General features: G+C 50.0%; 1 protein-coding gene across 8 annotated transcripts in view; it reads right to left on the reverse strand.

Annotated features, from left to right (window-relative positions):
* Positions 1–921: 921 nt before the first annotated feature.
* ACKR2 (atypical chemokine receptor 2) overlaps positions 922–19,747 on the reverse strand; it is a 51,645-nt gene continuing 32,819 nt past the window's right edge. For 3 of the 8 annotated variants that reach the window (XM_033864657.2, XM_033864656.2, XM_033864655.2), the window contains exon 3: positions 922–3,305. In XM_033864657.2, coding sequence (XP_033720548.1) covers positions 2,116–3,305 — 1,190 coding nt within the window. In that variant the 3' untranslated portion in view covers positions 922–2,115. Of the gene's footprint in view, positions 3,306–7,321; positions 7,450–13,582; positions 14,068–18,171; positions 19,616–19,747 lie in introns of those variants that run through there. The other 5 variants (XM_073787856.1, XM_073787855.1, XM_073787857.1 and 2 more) reach the window with 5 other exon arrangements.

Consider the following 19,747-nt stretch of genomic DNA (forward strand, 5'->3'; position numbering starts at 1 on the left):
GTCCCATCCCATCTGTGTGTCACGGGCACCCAAGTCAGAGACTCTGGGAACCTAGATCCTACCAGTATGGCTCAGGCTGTATCTCACCAGTCAGGCTGTCATGTGGGCAGGACTGAGGTCCCCTGTCGGGCAAGATTTCAAGAGCTCTAAAATAGAACATCACCACCACATCCTCAAACAAACCACCACCTTCATATCCAGAGGATCTTCATTTCCCAGGGGACTGAGTGGGCTCACAGTCCTTCCTGACAGTGGGGAATCTGGGGCGTTGGGGAGAGAGAACCAGAGGCACCAGAGCTGAGACACAGTGGGAAAAATCAGCCCGGTCAACTCAGGCAACATCCAGGGACAGCCCTGCTCATGACACATGTGCTGTGACCAGACCATCCAAGCTCAGGGGAAGAGAAGAAAGTGGGCAGGATACTGACCACCTGCTCAATTCTCTATCCATCCAGCTATTCATTCAAAAAAAAAAAAAAAAAAAAAAAGGTAGTGAGCACCTGCTACATTCCCAGCACTGACTGAAGCACGGGGGACGCAGATTTTACACCAGGCAGAGTCCCTGTTCCCCGGAGCTTACGTTCACCCAGCCGTACGTCCTCCTGGTCTCCATCTATCCATCTAAAGGTTTCCCTCTGAGCACTACTGTCTGCCAGGCTCTGTGCTGGGTTTTGCAGGACAGACATGGCAGGACATGGCAGGTTGTGCCACGTGGCTCTGGGAGGTAGGAGAAAGCAGTGATGCTTCAGAAGCTCAGGAAAGAGAGATGGCACTGTAGGCCAGGGGCTCCCTGGTGAAAGGCTTCTCAGTGGACGTGTCAGCGGGCAGGAAGGATGCTGACCGTGGGAGACATGAAGCACCCAGGCAGGGCATATCCGTCAGGAATCCTTAGATCGCAAGTAACAAAACACCACCACCCCAAACTGGAAAAGAATTTATTGGTTCGTGTCACTGTCAAGTCCAGGCTTGGGATGAGCTTCAGCCGTGCCTTGATTCTAGGGCTCGAGCGCTGCCCCCAGGATCTGCTCACTCACTGCTGTCACCTCACCTTCTGAAGTTCGAGCCAATGAAGGAGCAGCTCCAGACCTCACATCCCCTTGGCTTCAGTTTCATGCCTCTGTTCTAGCATGCTCTAGTCACGTAACATTTCACAAGCTCTGCCTGGGTCATGTGTCCAGCCATAAATGAATCACTGTGCCAGGGAAACATAAGGTCATCACTGATCAAAGACCCATGCTCTACCCAACCTCCACCCTAAGCACAGGGCAGAGTGACCCCGGAGTGGTTTCCCAGAGCAAGTAGGATTCAGTTACACGACAAGGGTGAGGGGATACCTGGCTGGAAAATGATCCCTGTTCCATAAGGGAGCCAGAAAGCGCAAAAGCAAAGACTGGAACCTGCAGGAAAGAACAATGGGCGTGGCAACCAGGAAATGAAAAGGGAGGTGAAGGAGTACAAGCGTGAAACAGTGTATGGGATTCTAATTGTGAAAGCTCCAGGCTTAAATTGGACAAACGTTCTGGACTTGATAGTGCAGGGTCTAGGGAGCCCTGAAGCCTCCTGAGAGGGGGCGTGGGAGGCAGAGGGAGGCAGATGCTCCTGGACCACCAGGAACACGTGTTCACTCTGCCTCCCACCCGCAGACTCCCATGCGTGGAGCACCTCCAGCCCCTCCTGACTGCCAGACCCTGGATCCACCTTCAAGGCTGTGATAGCAAACAGTCTTGCAGTAATATTCCCCCAGCTGAGCCACAGGGAAGGCGGAAGTCTGGTGGGTGGCAGGCCTCGGGCTACTCTGAGGGGGATGGGAGAGATGGCTGAGGGTGTTGTGGTTACTCTGGTTGCTGGGTGTAGATTGGATGAGAGCACGAGGATAGGAAGCACAGAGGTCAGCTGGAAAACTACGGCAGCCATTCAGGCCAGCGAGTATGGAGTCCTGGAAGGCAGTGGAGAAAGAGGAGGGAGAAGACAGGAGACAGTGAACGCTGCTGATGGCTGAGGACCAAGAACTGACTGGTTTAGCAACATGGTCACTGAGACCTCTGAAGGGAGGACTTTGGTGGACGCACAGCTGAGCTGGGTCCCATCTGCTCTCATGGACTGTGGTGTGGCCACTCAGGCTGAATTTTTCCTTGTGTCCCCCTTGTTGGGGGAGTCCTCAGCCTGCCTCTCCCCGAGGTCATTCATGCCAGTTATATCTTCTTGGCCACTGAGCCTACTACTCTCAGAATAGCTGGACGGTGGGGTCTGGGCAAGGTAAGGAGCCTGGTGTCGTCTGAGCACAGTGGCCAGGAAAGCCTTGAGGTACTGGCGGAAGCGGCGGCTGGAAAACGCATAGAGGACGGGGGTGAAGCAGCAGTGGAGGAAGGCGATGCTCTCTGTCACCTGCAGCGCATAGTCCAGGTGCTGGCTGACCTTGCAGTCCCCAAAGACTTGCAGGTCCAGCAGCGAGTGCAGAAACAAGGTGACGTTGTACGGGAACCACAGCACAAAGAAGGCCACCACCAGGCCTATGGCCATCCTCAGAGCCCGGCTCTGGCCTGGGGGCCTCAGCCTGGCCAAGACGGAGCCAATGCGGGAATAGAAGAAGATCATGGCAAGCAGGGGGAGGAGAAACCCCAGGAGGTTCTGCTGGAAGCGGAGGAAGAGCTTCCAGATGGTTCCGTGCCCCCCAAAATCCGCAAAGCAGTCCCACACGCCTGGGGCGTTTTCCTGCGTCCTCACAAAGACCATGTCGGGGATGGAGACAGCCAGGGCCACAGCCCACACGGCAGCTGCGAGGAGCAGGCTCTTGGCCCGGGTCCTCAGCCGGTGGTGGGGCTGAGCGTGAACAATCTCCAGGTACTTGTCGAGGCTCATGCAGCTAATGAAGAAGATGCCGCTGTAGAAGTTAATGGTGTAGAGGGTGCTCACCACCTTGCATAAGAAACTCCCAAAGACCCAATGCCAGGCCACAGAGATGCCCCAAAAGGGCAGCGTCACCAGAAACAGGAGGTTGGAGATGGCCAGGTTCAGCAGATAGATCTCGGTCATCCGCCTTCGAGGCACATACCGGAGCAAGACCACTAGGAGAAGGAGGTTCCCGCTCAGGCCCAGCACAAAGATCAGGCCATAGAAGAGTGGCAGAAAGACTCTGCCAAACGACAGCACCTCGTCCTTCCTGCAGAGCATGAAGGCCACGTCGCCCAGGAAGTACTCATAGTCATAGAAGGAGCTGCTGTTCTCAGAACTGGCCACCTTGGTGCTGGGTGGCGGAGGAGAGGCGGTGGCGGCCATGGCGGGAGGACACATCCAGTGCTGGAGCTCTGTGGGCCAGAGAGCAGTGTGAGCAACAGGAGACAAATCCACCCTCTCTCCAAACCCACTTTAGCCAGTGCTCTGGGGTGTCCAATAGACTCTTCGCATTCACGCCAGTAACCCATAGGCTAGCAAGTACGGGAACAAGGATGAGGAGCCCAACTATTAACATAACTATTAACTACCACTTAATAGTTATGTCACCTTGGGTAGCTGACTTAACCTCAGATGTTCTCACAGTACTCTCTTCTTTTTTTTTATTTTTATTGTTTGGTACGTGGGCCTCTCACTGTTGCGGCCTCTCCCGTTGCGGAGCACAGGCTCCGGACGCGCCGGCTCAGCGGCCATGGCTCACGGGCCCAGCCGCTCCGCGGCATGTGGGATCCTCCCGGACCGGGGCACGAACCCGTGTCCCCTGCATCGGCAGGCGGACTCTCAACCACTGCACCACCAGGGAAGCCCAGTACTCACTTCTTTCATGATGGTTTCTCTTCTTTATGTTCCCCCTCATCATTTATAAAGACTGATAATGTCTTTCATGTTTTTCTTTATTATTTAGGGAGACCAATTCACTTATTTATTGTGTACATACTCTTCCTCACGTGTGGCTTGAAATTATTCTTCTTTGTGTGGCTTATAATTTTTTCTTTTTAATGAGAGCTTCTCTTCAGTGGGGCTTGCTTTTTCTATAAATACCTAGTGTGCCCACTCTGGCTTTGAACTCTCTTTACTTCTCTCACTTGAGGATTTCCCTTCCTTTGGTTATTTTAAAAATATTTTATTTATACATATTTAATGTCAATATCTTCATTTATAAATATTTAATATTTTAAAAATATCTTATCCACTATTTCTAGGTTTGCAGCAGAAAGGTGTGAACCAGCATGTCGACAGACTCAGAACTAAACCTACTAATCCCTCAGTTTCCCCATCTTTAACATGATATTAATTATAGTGCCTTTCCGTGGGGTTCTTGTGAGGCTTAAATGTTATAATTCAGGCAGACCATTTCAAGCTCTATGAAGAATGCCCAGAACATAGGAGGCACTCAATAAACATTTGCTTAAATTATTGCTTTGCCCAGAGCTGAGTTCATCATCTTCCAAACCAGCCTCTTCTCCTCTCCCTTGTCTATCTAACTGAAGAGCTCCACCAGCTATTCGGTCACCTAAGACTGAAACGTGGGAGACATCACAGACCCCTTCCCCCCAACCCTCATCATCACCCTGTGTGTCTCTACCTCTTTACTGCTATCTCCAGGTTCCATAAAAATACATACATGATAAAAATATTTACATGATACTCTTTTTAATAAAATTAAGACAAATGAAACATATACATATATATATATAAAACAACCACCACTCAGGAAGTATATGAATATATGCTGTGAAGGAGCTCAAAGAGATAAAAGACAGGGGAAAGATAGGCACAAGACTGAAGATGGTGGCTGCCTGGGCAGGAGAAGCCAGAGACATGGGATGGGGCAGGTCACTGTCCATGGTCAAGTTCTCTCTGGGCAGCAGTTTCCCAGGTTTTAATTGTATTATTAAACATAATTTTAAAAAGAGAGCCTCACATGAACCAGTGAGAAACGTGTCATGAACCAGGGATTATGCTCAATCCTGTTCTGCGTTCTAAAAGGAGAGAGACTTCATGTTCAGCCCACTAGATTGTTCACCAATGGGGAAGAGGGTTTGGGGAGGAGAGAGGAAAGAGGTAAAAAAAGGAATTTGTGGCTCAAGCAGGCAATCATGCACAGCCACCAGAATAAGACCTGTTGGCTGGTGATGATAATGGGCCACAAACCCAGAAATACAAACCAACTCCACCTTGTGCCTCTGTATTTTAGTTTTTATTCCTTGATTCAAACGTGGTTGAACTGTTAATACACTGAATGTACTGTTTTGTATGTGTGTCTTCTGTGCATGATTTACTGTTTTAATGGGTGGGATTCTCATTTTATAAGAGGTTTTATATAGTAAGGATTTTAGCTTTTTACATATATATTGCAAACATTTTCCCCAGTCCTTTCCCTCCCAGTAGAAGTTTAGTCTGTTTTTTTTTTTCCAGGTAGAATTTTGAAAGAAATGTTGACTCAGGTCCTCAGCTGGCCCTTCTAGTATCCATGACACCGTGACCCTGTGATGGAAATATGCAATTCTGCTGAGGCAGAACCTCTCTCAGGAGAGCCCTGGAGTCCTCCTACTCCTTGAGCCTCTGCCCCACCCTTGGGCTCCTGTCAGCTGGATTCTGGGCCAGATGTTGGGGAAACACAGATGTCCTAACCCCACCCCAAGACCTCAGCCTGGGAGGTTTTAACTAGGGCTGGGCTCTGCTCCTGACTGGCCTTGAGAACTTGGCCCTGTGCCTTCCTTTCTCTGTCCTTCACTCCCCTCCTGTGCATCTGGGCTCTCCTGTCCCTGAGCCCCTCTTTCCTGGGCACCAGTATAGGCACCCACCCCCACCCCCAGCACATGGCTGGTTTGGGAGTCCATGAGCTGCTGGCATTGGGAGGAGGGAGTGCCCTTCTGCACTTGGGCCTGATGAGGGCTTATTAGTCAGGAGTTACCACTAATTAAATACCAGCTCTTCTAGTCTGTTAGCACTGACCTTGATCCTGACCTGGCTTCTGAAAGTCTCTGGCTTTTGCTTTCGCAAACAACCAAGTCTGATAATTGCTTTGGTCAAAGCCAGAAGTCAGGGCCAGCAGGCCCCAGGCTGGACCAGGTCACCTTTACAAGACTCCCTTCACCTGGAACACTCCGTTCTTTTCCCTCTCGGGGCCTCTGGCCTCCTGATCGTTCACCTTGGAAATCTTTCCACATTCTCTGGACCTCTGGGGCCACCAGCCCCTCCCATCACTTTCATCAATAATACCAACAACGATGACAACAGCAACCAACATGTGTCATATGCACGTGATAATTGGCCAGGCACTTTCATGTCAACTCTGGTAGTCCTGGAAGGCAAACCAGGAAGGAACTGTCAGCCCCACTTAACCCAGGAGCAAAGTAACTTCTCCACAATCACGCAGGAAGTCACTGGCTGAGCGCATCTGAGCCCCAGGTCTTCAGACTCAGAAACAGTGCCTTGTCCCTGGTCTCATCTCATTCTCGGCCTCTGTTCTGCCCTGTCTAGCAGTTTTCAAAGGGGCCACCTGAGAGAGGTGTGATTTGAGCTCAGGGGGTCTTGCTTGCCCAGGTTTCGCCCACATTGGCTGGTCCACCCTTGGTAGATTCCACCATTAATGTCCCCAAGGCTTTATGGAGCCTCCTTGGGAAACGTAGTCTCCCTACAGGTCAACAGAGTAGCCTCCCCAAAATATCCAGATCCTAATCCCTGAAGCCTGTGGATATGTTACCTTACATATCCAAAGGGACTTGACAGAAGTAATTAAGGATCCTGAGCTAGGGAGAGTACTCTGGATTATCCCAGTGGGGCCACTGTACTCACAAGGTCCTTTATAAGGGAGGCAGGAGTATCTGAATCAGAGAAGGAAATGTGACGGTGGAAACAGAGGTCAGAGGGATGTGGTTGCAGGACAAGGGATGCAGGCAGCCTCTAAAGGCTAGAAGAGGCAGGGAACTAATCCTCCCCTGAGCCTCCGGAAGGAATGCAGCTGGGCTGACCCATTTTAGACTTTTGATCTCTAGAATTTTAAGCTAATAAATTTGTGTTGCCTTAAGCCACTGAATTTGTGGTAATTTGACACAGTGTCAATAGGGTCACTTCCTGTGACCCTTTGTGCCCTCCACATCTCACACTGAGGGAGTGAGAGTGCATGGTGTCCACCTCCTCCAACTTACAGGTGGGGAAACAGAGACTCAAAGAAAGAGAACTACTTGCGCAAAGCATACAGTGAGTCATCTCTGTACGGCTGCACTGAGCCACAAACCCCATGTTTGACTGCCCTTCAGGTCTCTGTTACCCCACCCCTAATAGTCCATCTAGCCCTGTTCTGTTTTCCCTTTTTTTGTTTTTTCACTTTTCCTTAATACTGGAATTCATTTATTTGGCTTACCCAGAAACACCTTGAGAGGAATGGATTGCAGTGTCAGTTATTCACATCTTCACAGATAGTAAGGCAATCCCGAATGAAGCTCTGGAGTAGAACCTCTGGGGAATCCGGACAACTAGATAGAGAGGAGGCTGAAAGGAGCAGGGACAGCAAGGGCAAGGTCAGCTGAGCTTCCCGTACAATGAAGCCAAGGGCACAAGGGCAAACTACAGCTTGTCTCTGGGGCAGTAACATCATCCTGAGGCTGCTGGCCTGGGCTGGCTCCAGCTTTAACTTAGCAAGAATCTGGCTGGAGATTAATGTCTTCTCCTGAGGATCCAGGCCTCCCCTCCCCAGGCCTCTCAGAGAAGTCAAAGTTGAGGCAATAAGAGAGAGGATACTGCTATGTCCATCTAGACAGGAAGGCAGCTATGTTAGTTGAGCTCCTTCTCATTTAATCTTCACCATAGTTCTGATAAGCAGTACCATTATGATCCCCATTTTCCAGATAAGGAAACTGAGGCTTGGAGAGGTGAAGCCCAATTGCCCACAGCTTAAGATCAGCAAATGATGGGCCCAGGATTGGATGGCCCTAACAATACAAGGTAGAACTGCAACAGAGAAGAACAAACCTGACTCCACATTGGCTCTGTTGCCTGGGCTTAGCCATGCAGGCTCTGTACCTTTGTCTCATCCAACAGTAAAAGAATGATGCTTACAGCCTGAAATATACATAATAACCCTTTCTCAAGACTCTGCCTCCCAAGCTTGACCATTAAAGGTGTAACACTTTTCATTCATATAGAGATAAAAATTTGCAGAACAAAAAATAACATTAGTCTGTTGAAGGTTTATAGGAACATCTGACCAGTCCCACGTGGTCAGCTGCAGGAACAAAGGATCATCACATCCCCACCGAGGTCTGGCTGGTACCAAGAGGTCTGCAACAACCAGCCACACCCCGCTTCCCTTTTAGTAGAAAAGAAGCCTGAATTCTAATAACTCAGGTAAGATGATTCTTTGGGACACGGGTCCCCCATCTTCTCGGCCTGCTGGCTTTCTGAATAAAGTCGCTATTCCTTGCCCAACGCCTCGTCCCCTGTCGTGCAGGGGAGCAGTACAAGCTTGGACTCAGTAACAGAACTGGCCCTTTTCCCCCAGCTCCCCTTTTCAACATGAACCAAACTTGAATTTGAAGGATGAGCCTCTGATAGTGGGACTTCTGGCCTCATCAATGGGTGGCAGAGAAGACTCAAAGTCAGCCATATGCTGAGGCTGTCTCGTACCGGCTGGCGAGAGCCAGTAATGCAACATCCGGGAGGCATTCAACAAGCCATCATGGGATTAACCAATTCCACATTCAGTGATAAATCAGTAGCCTGAAACTGATCATGGTGGGAATATTTACACCAAGGCAAATGCTATAAATGGGAGCTTCCCTTCCCTTACCCACCGTTGCTGAGAATCGGCTGTTAAACCTTTAGCAGCATACCTCCGATCAGGATCCCATGGAGCATGACCAAACCTGCCTGTCTTGCTGTCACCCACCACCTTCCCTTTTACACCTTTCACATCAACCCCACAGCTGCCCTCCTCCCCAGCCAAGAGGCCTTGAGGACAGGGTCACGTGTAGGTCCCCTCCCAGTTGACCACAGCACCCCCATGTTGAGTGTGCTGTCCACAGTGCAGCTGAGACCAGTGAATAAACAAGATCAAACATGACCCTAAGAGGCCACACCGGCTTTTGTAATATAAAACAAAGAATAACATTTGAGATCACTTTCAGTGGACGATAATTTTGCTGGCTTCCTTGGAAAAAGATTTATATCCTTTAAAATGCAATCTCAATCCTTCCCTCCCAGGAGGCTACCTGGGCCACTGGCCTGGTGAACCCCCTGCCCCAGCCCCCCAAGCACTCACAGAAGGTCACTCCTGGGCTTCCCTGGGCTTCCCTGGTGGCGCAGTGGTTGAGAGTCCGCCTGCCGATGCGGGGGACACGGGTTCGTGCCCCAGTCTGGGAAGATCCCACATGCCGCGGAGCGGCTAGGCCTGCGAGCCGTGGCCGCTGGGCCTGCACGTCCGGAGTCTGTGCTCCGCAGCGGGAGAGGCCACAACAGTGAGAGGCCCGCGTACCGCAAAAAAAAAAAAAAAGGCACTCCTCAGCCTCAAATCCACCTCCCAGAAACAGAGTCACCTTTTGAGGATCACTTGCCTCCTCTGCTAGACTGGGGATTCCCAGGCGTTGGAACTCCCCGGCACAGGGCTGACATCTGAGAGGCATTCAACAAATGACCATGCAATTAATCAGCACAATCACCCTCTCCCTCCCTTCTTCTCTCGCCTCCTTTTTCCCTGGCCTGATTTTCTCCCTCCCACACTGGTGCCCTGCACACAGCTGAGCCAAGACCCTCCTTCTGTGAGTTATTTCCTCAGCTTGGGCAAGCTCTGCCTCAGCAGTCTTGGGAGCCCGTGATCATGGAGTGTGACCGGCCCAGAGCCCCCACTGTTTCCACTTGAGCCAAGTTCAAGGCCACTTCCAGCTGGCGCAAGCCTCCCTGTGGCCACCCCCTGCTCCCTCCCTCAGAAGGCTCCCCTGTCTGCTTTGGGAGGATTAGGGTGGAGACAGAGTCCCAAGGCCTGGACTCCAACCTGGCTCAGCTAGTGATGGGCCCCCCTCTCTGCCTATAATTCTAGCATTCCCATCCTGTATTCCTGGCCCAGCTGTGGCTGGAAAAGTTGAGGCAGGAGTTGTGAAGTGACTGACACTCCGACCACAGTGTCGGGCTGTGGAAAGTGCTCTGTTGGGGCACAGGTGGGGGACCTGGTAACAGCATTGGGATCTCTCTTTTCTTCCTGCTGGGTTTGGGAAAACACAAGATATCAAACTCTACTGTATGTATAACAATAACAACAACAATACCCACCACTTACATAGCACTTCCTATGGGCCAGGCTCTGTTCTCAGAACCTTACATGCATTAATTCATTTCATCTTTGCAATAACACTCTGAGGCGGATAGTTATTACCTCTATTTTACCTGTGAGGAAACTGAGTCATAGAGGGGCTAGGGAACATGCCCAAGGGCACATAGCTAGTAAGTAGCAGAGCTGGGATTTGAACCTAGGCCCAGAGTCTAGGCTAGCTCATTAAAAGATAGGGGTGAAGGGCTTCCCAGGTGGCGCAGTGGTTGAGAGTCCACCTGCCAATTCAGGGGACAGGGGTTCGTGCCCCGGTCCGGGAAGATCCCACATGCCGCGGAGCGGCTGGGCCCGTGAGCCATGGCCGCTGAGCCTGCGTGTCCGGAGCCTGTGCTCCACAATGGGAGAGGCCACAACAGTGAGAGGCCCGCGTACAGCAAAAAAAAAAAAAAAAAAAAAAAAAAAAGATAGGGGTGACGGTGGGGGACTAGAGATGGAGAGTGACAGGAGACCAGGCTGCCATTGCTCAGGATGCTTGAATGGAAGGCTGGTTGTGGGACTGACGGTATGTGAATAGAAAACAGGAAAAGGAACGGGAGCCACACAAGGACAGGAGGAAAGAGGTCCAGGGCCATGGGAATGGCATGCAGGGGGAGAATTCAGGAATGACCAACTCAGGGGGCAGAGGTGGGTCTCTGCTCCACTGCTCAGTTTGGGATGCTCTTGGGCTTAAACCTTCATGCAGCCCCAAGACAAAGTCAGGGCTTCCATCCTAAACCCTTGAATTCCACGAGGCTGTTTTCTCATCATAAAATAAATAATACTACAGCAAAGGATTTCGTGGGATTAAATGTGGTGCAGTTATTATAATGGCTAACACCATGGAGCCCTGACAGTGTGCTGGGTGCAGGGACAAGGAGCTTCACATATATTATTTAATCCTCATATTTACCTTATAGAAATTAAACATATCATTAGTCCCATTTTCTAGCTGAGAACACTGAGGCACAGAGATTAGGGAACTGGCCCAAGAGCAAGTGAGTAGTAGACCAGGAACTATAACCCAGAGTCCATTTCCTTTTTTCCACCATGCAGCATGGCTTAGTTCCCTAACCAGGAGTTAAAACCATGCCCTCAGCAGTGAAAGCACAGAGTCTTAACCACTGGACCGCCAGAGAATTCCCCCGAGTCCATGCTTTTAAACACTAAATTACATTGCCTCTCAAAGAAAATAACAAGTGAGTTGTGGTCCCTCCCCCCACCGCTCCCCCACTTGCCCGCCAAGCTTTATATGTGTTAAGGTACTTACTGCTCTCACAATGACCTTTTGAGACAAGCACTACTGTTATTCCCATTTTACAAGTGAGGAACTGAGGCTCACAGAGGGGGAGTAACATGCCCAAGGACACACAGCAAGTGTACTGCAGGATTAGAAATCAAGTCCCACCAGTCGGCTCTAGATCTGGAGCCTTGAACCACACACTGCGAGCTGCTGTGAGCCCTCGCAGACTCACAGGACTGACATCTGCCCCCTGCACCGTCCCCCTTGGGAAGCATGGCATTTGGATTCCTTGTGATGATAAAACACAATGCAAACAATACAAACCAGTCCTGACATTTACATGAGGCTCTTTTATACCCTGGTCCTTGCAAGTCTTCCTGGCTTCCCTGTGAGGAGAGTAGCAGGTGTCCCCTCCCCGGTTTCACAGGAAGCTCAGGGCCTCACCACAAACCAGGCAGAGCTGACCCTAGAGCCCTGATCACTGAGTCCTGGACCACTGCACACACTCTCCCTTTTTACTTTCTTTTTTTTTTTTGCGGTACGCGGGCCTCTCACTGCTGTGGCCTCTCCCGTTGCGGAGCACAGGCTCAGCGGCCATGGCTCACAGGCCCAGCCGCTCCGCGGCATGTGGGATCTTCCCAGACCGGGGCACGAACCCGTATCCCCTGCACTGGCAGGTGGACTCTCAACCACTGCGCCACCAGGGAAGCCCCCTTTTTACTTTTTTGACATGTATTTTTCCTGATTACAAAAGTAATATATGCTCAATGTAAAATGTGAAAATACAAGAAAAAAAATAGAAAAGAGGCTAAAAATCTCCCCATAATCTTACCTCCCTCCAAAATAACCCTTGGGAACATATTGGTGTATCTTGCCTTTTTCATGCCCAGAGCCCCCATCTCCTGCACTAACCTTCCCTAGGTTTGTGGAGTCACAGAGCCTGGCTGGAAGAAAGTGGCCTTGTCCGGTCCCCACCAGGCAGGGGGCCCCTTGCAGCCTCCTGATGGACATGCTGCCTCCTACTCCCTGGGATCCGTAAGGCCCACCCACTTCCCACTCCCTGGGACCTCACACTACTCTATGTTTCCTGGCTCTTACCAGGAAACAGAGATGCTTGTGACATTGATGAAATCATAAGAGCAACTCCTCCTCCCAAAGTTTGTTTCAATTAATAAAAACTAAGCAATTTTAGAGCCCGACTCTTCAAGGAGCTGCTGCTGAAGATTTTCACATCTTTCCTGAACTATTTTTGCCTTTTTTGGGGCCTCTCTCGCTGTTGCCCAAAATTTCGCTACTCGAGCTCCTCGCGTTTGCATTTCAGCATTATGCTGGGGTCAAAATGAAATACCCGCTCCACCGCCACCACCCCCAGGGAGGGTGGTACACTCAGCATGGTGCAGCATGGAAGAATAGACTATAGATTGGTCCAGTTCTTAATGGCTGAGTAACCCTGGGCAAATTACTTAACCTCTCTGAGCCTTAGTTTTCTCACCTATAAAATGCTTCCTGGTGGCATTTTTATAATAATGAAATAAGTGCCTAGCACATAACTATTGGTTCCCCTCCAGACCCTAAAATGACACTTGGCTCAAGCTGGGATGAATAAGAGGGGATCCTGGGACTGTTTGGGGCAGATGGAGGGACTGAGAACTTGGCAGGAGTTGGGGGTAAAAAGAGAGGATGGGGGTGCATAAAGAGTGAGTGTGGATGGGTGCTGGGAACCTCAGCCCTGGGAGGGGGACCCTTAAAGGCCATCTCATCTGTCCCCATCACAGTACAGCTCAGAGAGGAAAGGGAATGCCTGAGGTCACCCAGCCATGTCGGTAGCAACTCTCAGGGATTTCCAGAATCCACGAAGCAGATTCTGAGCTGGAATCAAGGGGGCAAGGGGCCAGCAGACCACCTTACTCCCCAGCTGCTGGGGCAACTGCTCCAACAGCTGCCCTAGAGACAGAGCTCCACAGTCACCCCGCTTAGCACCTGCCTCTCCCCACACAGTCCACACTCTCCGGGTCACTAGATCCTGTCTCAACCTGTGGCCCCTGTGTAGGGCCCACCCCATTCCAAGAGTTTCAGAAACCTACCAGAGCCAGCTCCACTTGCCTAGGGATGTCCACCTGGCACCCAGGAGGAGAGCAGTAGCGCCTGGGTCCTTCTTCCTCAGTGAAGTGCAGAGGGAGTGATCCTTCATAAGCTCTTCCCCTCCCTGGACAGCTTCCTGCACACATCCTGCCTTCCGGCTGGAACAAAGTACCTCTTTGCGCCTGCCCCAGACCCACCTCAGCTGCACAGCCACAAGCTGTTTCCCTCACTGAAGATGAGTCAAGCTCAAATGACTGCCCCCATGAAAGAACATCTCCCCCAAAGAGAGGTTCTAATTACTTTGGAAAACATGTGTCCCCAACCATACTTCTCTGGAACGATTCCCCTGCAGCTGGGCCAAGAACATGAACTGTCTCAGTCCAGACTTCCAGGCTTTCGCTTACCCTGTCCCCTATCTAGGTGGCCTTCCCAGCCTCCAGCTTCATTGGTCCTGGATACCTCCCCAGCAGGATTCTACCCACTCCCTCATTCACCCCCAACCCTCCTTCTCTGACCCTAACTCCCTCCAAGCAGTGCTGTGTCTGTTCCACCCACAGTGTCAGGGATATTCTCATCTCCTAGACTTTCTAGACCATATTCCCTCTTTCCCTTTCCCTACTCCCCCTGCCATTCCCATCATGGCATGAATCTCCGCATAGCTAGCTGTCTGTTCACTTGTCTGCTCCGCTACTGGGTCACGAGCTCCCAGGGCAAGGACCATATTTGACCCACCAGCCTGAGTCCAGGGCCAGGCAAGAGCAGACTGAATGAACGAATATGTGTGTGCGACACACTGCCTGCCATATGCTTGGCAGTATGAGGGTTCCTCTCCGCCAGGATGGCACCTGTGGTCCAGGGTCAATGTCTCAGCCACCTTCACCTCCAGCCCCACTGCCAGCCTGACACACAGTAGTTGCTTGGTGAATGCTCGTTGCCCCTACCTGAACTGAGCAGTAATAGAATAATGTCAGGTGGTTACAGACACTGGCAATTGGGTTACACAGAGCTGGGCTTGAATCTGGCTATGTACCTGCTGTGTGACCTAGAGATGGTGGCTTCACCTCTCTGAGCCGTGGTTTTCAGATCTTTTGGGGGTGTGGGGATGGTGCCTCCCTCAGACAGGCATGAGAACTGAAGGTCCCCAGAGAGGTGGACAAAGGCAGACATTTGCCTTTCTCTGGCATCGACAGGCCACAGGAGGCCAAGCCTGTGATGGGTTCTCACTCTCACAGAGGGAAGCAGGGGACCTTCCTAGTGGGTGGGTCTCCAAGTCTCTCCAGGCCAAATGCTAGTTACCAATAGGGAGAATAAGGCAAAGAGTCCTGCTTCCATCTTGGGGAACAACTAAGTTCTAGAACCTGGGCTCCTTCCTCACTCCCTTTTTAAAATTTTTTAATTTAAAAATAATTTTTAGACTTGAAAAAATTGTGCACAGAATTCCCGTTAACATCTTACAAAACCACAATACAACGATCTGAACCATGACACAACACAGTTAACTAATCTGCAGACCTTATTCGAATGTCACCAATTGTCCCACTAATGTCCCTTCTCTGGTCCAGGATCTGAAGCAGAACCCCACCCTGCATTTTGTTGTTGTGTCTCCTTGGTCTCTCCATTCTGAGACAGTTCCTCAGTCTTGCTTTATCTTTCATGACCTGACAGTTCTGAAGAGAACTGTAGAATGCCCCTAAATTTTGGTCTGATGCTTCTTCATGATTAGATTGAGGCTATGCATTTTGGGCAGGAACACCAGAGAAGTGATGTGTCCCTCTCAGCGCATGATACCAGATGTACCTCATTTTAATATGGCTCATTACTGGCAATGTTAACTTTGATCACTTGGTAAGGTAGTATCTGCCAGGTTTTTCCACCATGAAATTACTATTTATTCCTTTGTAATAAGCATCTTGTGGGGAGGTACTTTGAAACTATGCAAATATCCTGCTTCTTATCATACTTTTACCACTAATTTTAGCATCTACCGATGATGCTTTCTGACAATGATTATTACTGTGGTGTTTGCCAAATGGTCACTTTCTATTTCCATCATTCTTTCTATATATATATATATATATATATATATATATATTTTTTTTTTTTTTTTTTTTTTTTTTTTTTTTTGCGGTACGCGGGCCTCTCACTGCTGTGGCCTCTCCCGTTGCAGAGCAACAGGCTCCAGACGCGCAGGCTCAGCGGCCATGGCTCACGGGCCCAGCCGCTCCGAGGCATGTGGGATCTCCCCGGACCAGGGCACAAACCCGTGTCCCCTGCATCAGCAGGTGGACTCTCAACCACTGCGCCACCAGGGAAGCCCCTTTCTATATTTTTTAATTGGAATTTTACTGTAAGAAAGTTAGCCTTTCTTCCTATTTATTTATTTATATCAGTATAGACTCATGAGTATTAATTTTATTTCATTATTATCATTATTTCTTTTGCTGTTCAAATTGTCTCATCCTCTTTTGAAATATCTCAAACCATCTGCTTCCTGCTGACTTGACTTCCCAGCCACAGCACATCAAACACTCCCTGGTGGGCAGGGCAGGTTATGGAGGCAGCTCAGAGTCTTTGCATGAGTGGTCATGTTTCCCTGGAACCCACTGAGGCATCTTTCCAGCAAGAGCTGGGCCTTTTCCTGGAACAGGCATGTTCCAGTCAGGGGAAGTCAGTCATGGCTCCAGTGCCAGGGAGTTCCAGGAAGGGCTGGCCAGGTAGGCCCAGGTCTTTCCATTCCTCTCCAGTCTGTCATCCTGCTCTCCACCCCAATCCTGACCCGGCCCATAGCTGCACCGGCCAACCTCATGCCCTGAGGTTTTCGTTCTTGACTTCCCCTTCTCTGATCTGCTGCAGTGACAGTTGCTGAGAAGCCCGGGTGGCAGACAGTTGGGCAACACTTACTCAAATTCATACAGAGGAACTGCTCTCCACCCAAGAGAGAGCTACCAGCTGTCTTCCACTGGCTCCAAGGGCAGCCAAAACAGTGACTGCAGTGCATTGCAGCAAGAGAAACTAGTCAGGGGGCAGCAGGACTTTCCCATGTGGGCTGCAGGGAGAGGGCTCTGAACTCATCTTCTCTGCTCTCTTTAAGATGTGCAAAGATTATCTTCCCTGGGAAGGGAGCAGACGCAGCCTCTGAAGCCACTCAGCCAGGATACACAGGCCTCTCCCACAGGACACAATGCCCTTAAACTATAGGGTAGGGACCTTAAAATCTTTACTATACTGGCATACTCCTAACTCACAGGGCACATTTACTAATTACAGTGAAAAGTGGCATCACGTTTTCGAAACACCTGCTTCTCTCTTCAGTCAAGGACTGACTGTGAATCTGTCAAGCTTTTGCCTGTAGTCTGTCCTCCATGAGCCAGCTCCAGGCCTGTCTCCCCACAGAAGCCTCCCCAAGTCTCTCCAGGCCTCCCTGATGCCCTGCTCTGAGCTTCCCGAGTCTGTAGGGGAATTATTATTCAGGGGCAAATCTGTCTCTCCATCATTCTGCAAATTCTCCAAGGTCAAGGGCCTTGTTCCTCTGCACACAGAGTATCCAGTGCTACCCACACAGAACAGGAGCTTGAGAGGCGGCCAGTTGATTTGCTGATGGAGCCCAGCCAGCACTTGACAAAGTGGCTTTTAGATGAAAGAGCCCCGGGTTGGCCCTGCCTCAGCCTCTGTCTCACTTGCTGTCTCTTTCTTTCTATTTCTCTGTATTCCTTGAGCAAAGTTCACCCGATTCTGGGCTGAGCCCACAAGAGGGTCAGTCTGGTCCATCTCCAGGGTCTTAAAGTTGGAATTCCTAAATCACAAACTTGCCCCACAGTTTAGAAGTTCTGTTAGCACCTGTGTCTAGTCACTATGATTAGACGTTGTGTCAAAATCTCAGACCAGTTTCTTCCTATTATTCTCCATTGACAGCACAGCAGGAAGGAAATGTTCATCTCACCTCTTCCATTACCTCTTTCTGCGCCGCCTCCGCCAGCTGGCCCCCTCCAGCCACCCCAGACATGTTGTCTCCCCTTTTGTACATCTGCCCAGGGTCTTGAGCTCAGGGCCTTGGGAGGGGGCTGCTTTCAGCTAAGGTAGGAGGCAGTATGTAATCTTTTCGCCACTTACCAGTCCCTTGGTGTGGTAAAAACGTATCTGTTTGAAATCAACATATTTATTCATTTATCAAAATACCTTCAACCATATATTACATGAGCTAATGTATTGGTTCTCCAGATGCCTTCTCTGTGGGTTAGGCCAAGCTGAGGTTATCACACCCATTTTGTAGACAGGATTGCCAAGGGTCAGAGAGGGAAAGTCACTTGCCCAGAAACCCACAGTTGATAGTAGCCCCTGGACTTTCTGATTCCCATGCCAGTGCTCTCTTGCCCATAACGTATGTGAATATTCTGTTTAATTCTCTGCTCCTTCCTTCTCCCTTCCCTCCAACTCAGATCTAGTTAGGTATTCTAGGACAGAAATTATTTCTTACTCATCTGCGAATCCCTCACGGAAAAGCCCAGCCAGGGCTTGACATGCAGCAGACATGCAATACAAGTGTACTGGGTGAACGTATGCTTCAACATGAAAACTCCGCAGAATTACTTACTTTTACCTAAGACTGCTCCCAGTGCTGCTTGGACACAAAGACTCTACTCCCTGGGGCTTCTCTGGAGAGCGGTTGTAGAGGGCTGGACCCGATGACGTCCGTACTCCATCAGCTGGAACACTGTTATTGGCTCTGGGACTTTGCCCATGAGGACATGACTGAAGTCAGGATGCCTGGCCAGCCCGAGGTCAGGGACGGCAAACAGCAGCAGCTTGCACGCACCCTCAGGCTCCAAGCAAAGACGACATCGTGTAGGGCTTGGAAACCGGTGCTCACAACAGAGCCTGAAAGTAGGTGGGAGGCATGGACAGCTTTCTGTGGCCAATTTTGTTTCTGTGGAATTATTTTCTTTTAAACACTTTTAAGGTCTTGGAAACGGAGGAAGCTGACTGTTAATCAACAGTTGAGAACTGCAAGGCTTGCCGACCACTCCTTCACCTTTTCACCCCATCTGTCCATCCAGGAGGCCCTCCCCACATGTGTGTCCCAGGCCCAGGCAGCCTGACTCCTGCACTCCCACTCACGGCCCCCAGCCAGTTGGCTGATTGCACCTTCCTTCCAAATCCAGATGTTTTCTCCTCACCACATATGTTTTATAGTTTTATTAAGTATTTTTATTATGGCAATTTTCAAACATACACTTCGAGAAAGTGCCAGAATAGTATAAAATAATTCCCACGTATCCAGCATCCAGCTTCAACGATTATCAACTAGTGCTCAATCTTTTTACTTACGCTCCCATCCACTTACCCCTTCCTATGTAATTTTGAAGCAAATACCAGACATCTCATGTAAGCTGTAAATATTTCAGTATGTGTCCTTAAAAGATAAGGGCTTTGACCACTGTCACACCTTAAAAAGTTAACACTAATTCCTTAATATCAAATATCCAGTCACTGGTCTCGCAAATTTTTCCCATCACCATTTGTTTCTTTGATTCAGGATCCAAATAAGGTCCACGCACCGTTAGTGGTTGATATATATATTTAAGTATTTTTAGATCTGTAGGTTCCCTCTCCACCTCTATCGTTTTGCTTTTCCTTGCAACTTGGTTGTTCATCCTGTACGTAAATTTCCCAGCATCTGGACTGTGCTGGTTGCATCCTCATGGTGCTGTTTAACACGTTTCTCTGCTCTCTGTATTTCCTGTGAATTGGAAGTGGGAGGTTTGATCAGATTCAGGTTTGCAACTTCACAGGTGGTTCTGTTCTTCCCTCAGGAGGCACGCACTGTGTGGTCCTCTGCCCTTCTTGCGAGGTGAGCAGCACTAATGCTCAGTGCCCAGCCCCATTCATTCTTTAGCACTTGTATAATGGTGCTGGCGCACCTTCGACGACTTACAGTCTCCTCCTGCACTCCTGCGCACCCCTGACCTTGCTCAAGCGTCTTCCTCCTGAATGGCTTCTTAGCTCCTGGCATTCCTTGGCCCTTGGCCACCAGACTCCTGTCAAGGACACACAGTATCACACGGAGCTGGGCATAATAAGCAGGGGACAGCACGAATTCCACCTGAAACATCCCAGGTAGGGGGATGTTCTTGGGGGACGGGAGGCCGAGCTATCATCACAATGTGAAC

The sequence above is a fragment of the Tursiops truncatus genome, chromosome 10 (assembly GCF_011762595.2).
Source record: "Tursiops truncatus isolate mTurTru1 chromosome 10, mTurTru1.mat.Y, whole genome shotgun sequence".
NCBI classification, from domain to species: domain Eukaryota; kingdom Metazoa; phylum Chordata; class Mammalia; order Artiodactyla; family Delphinidae; genus Tursiops; species Tursiops truncatus.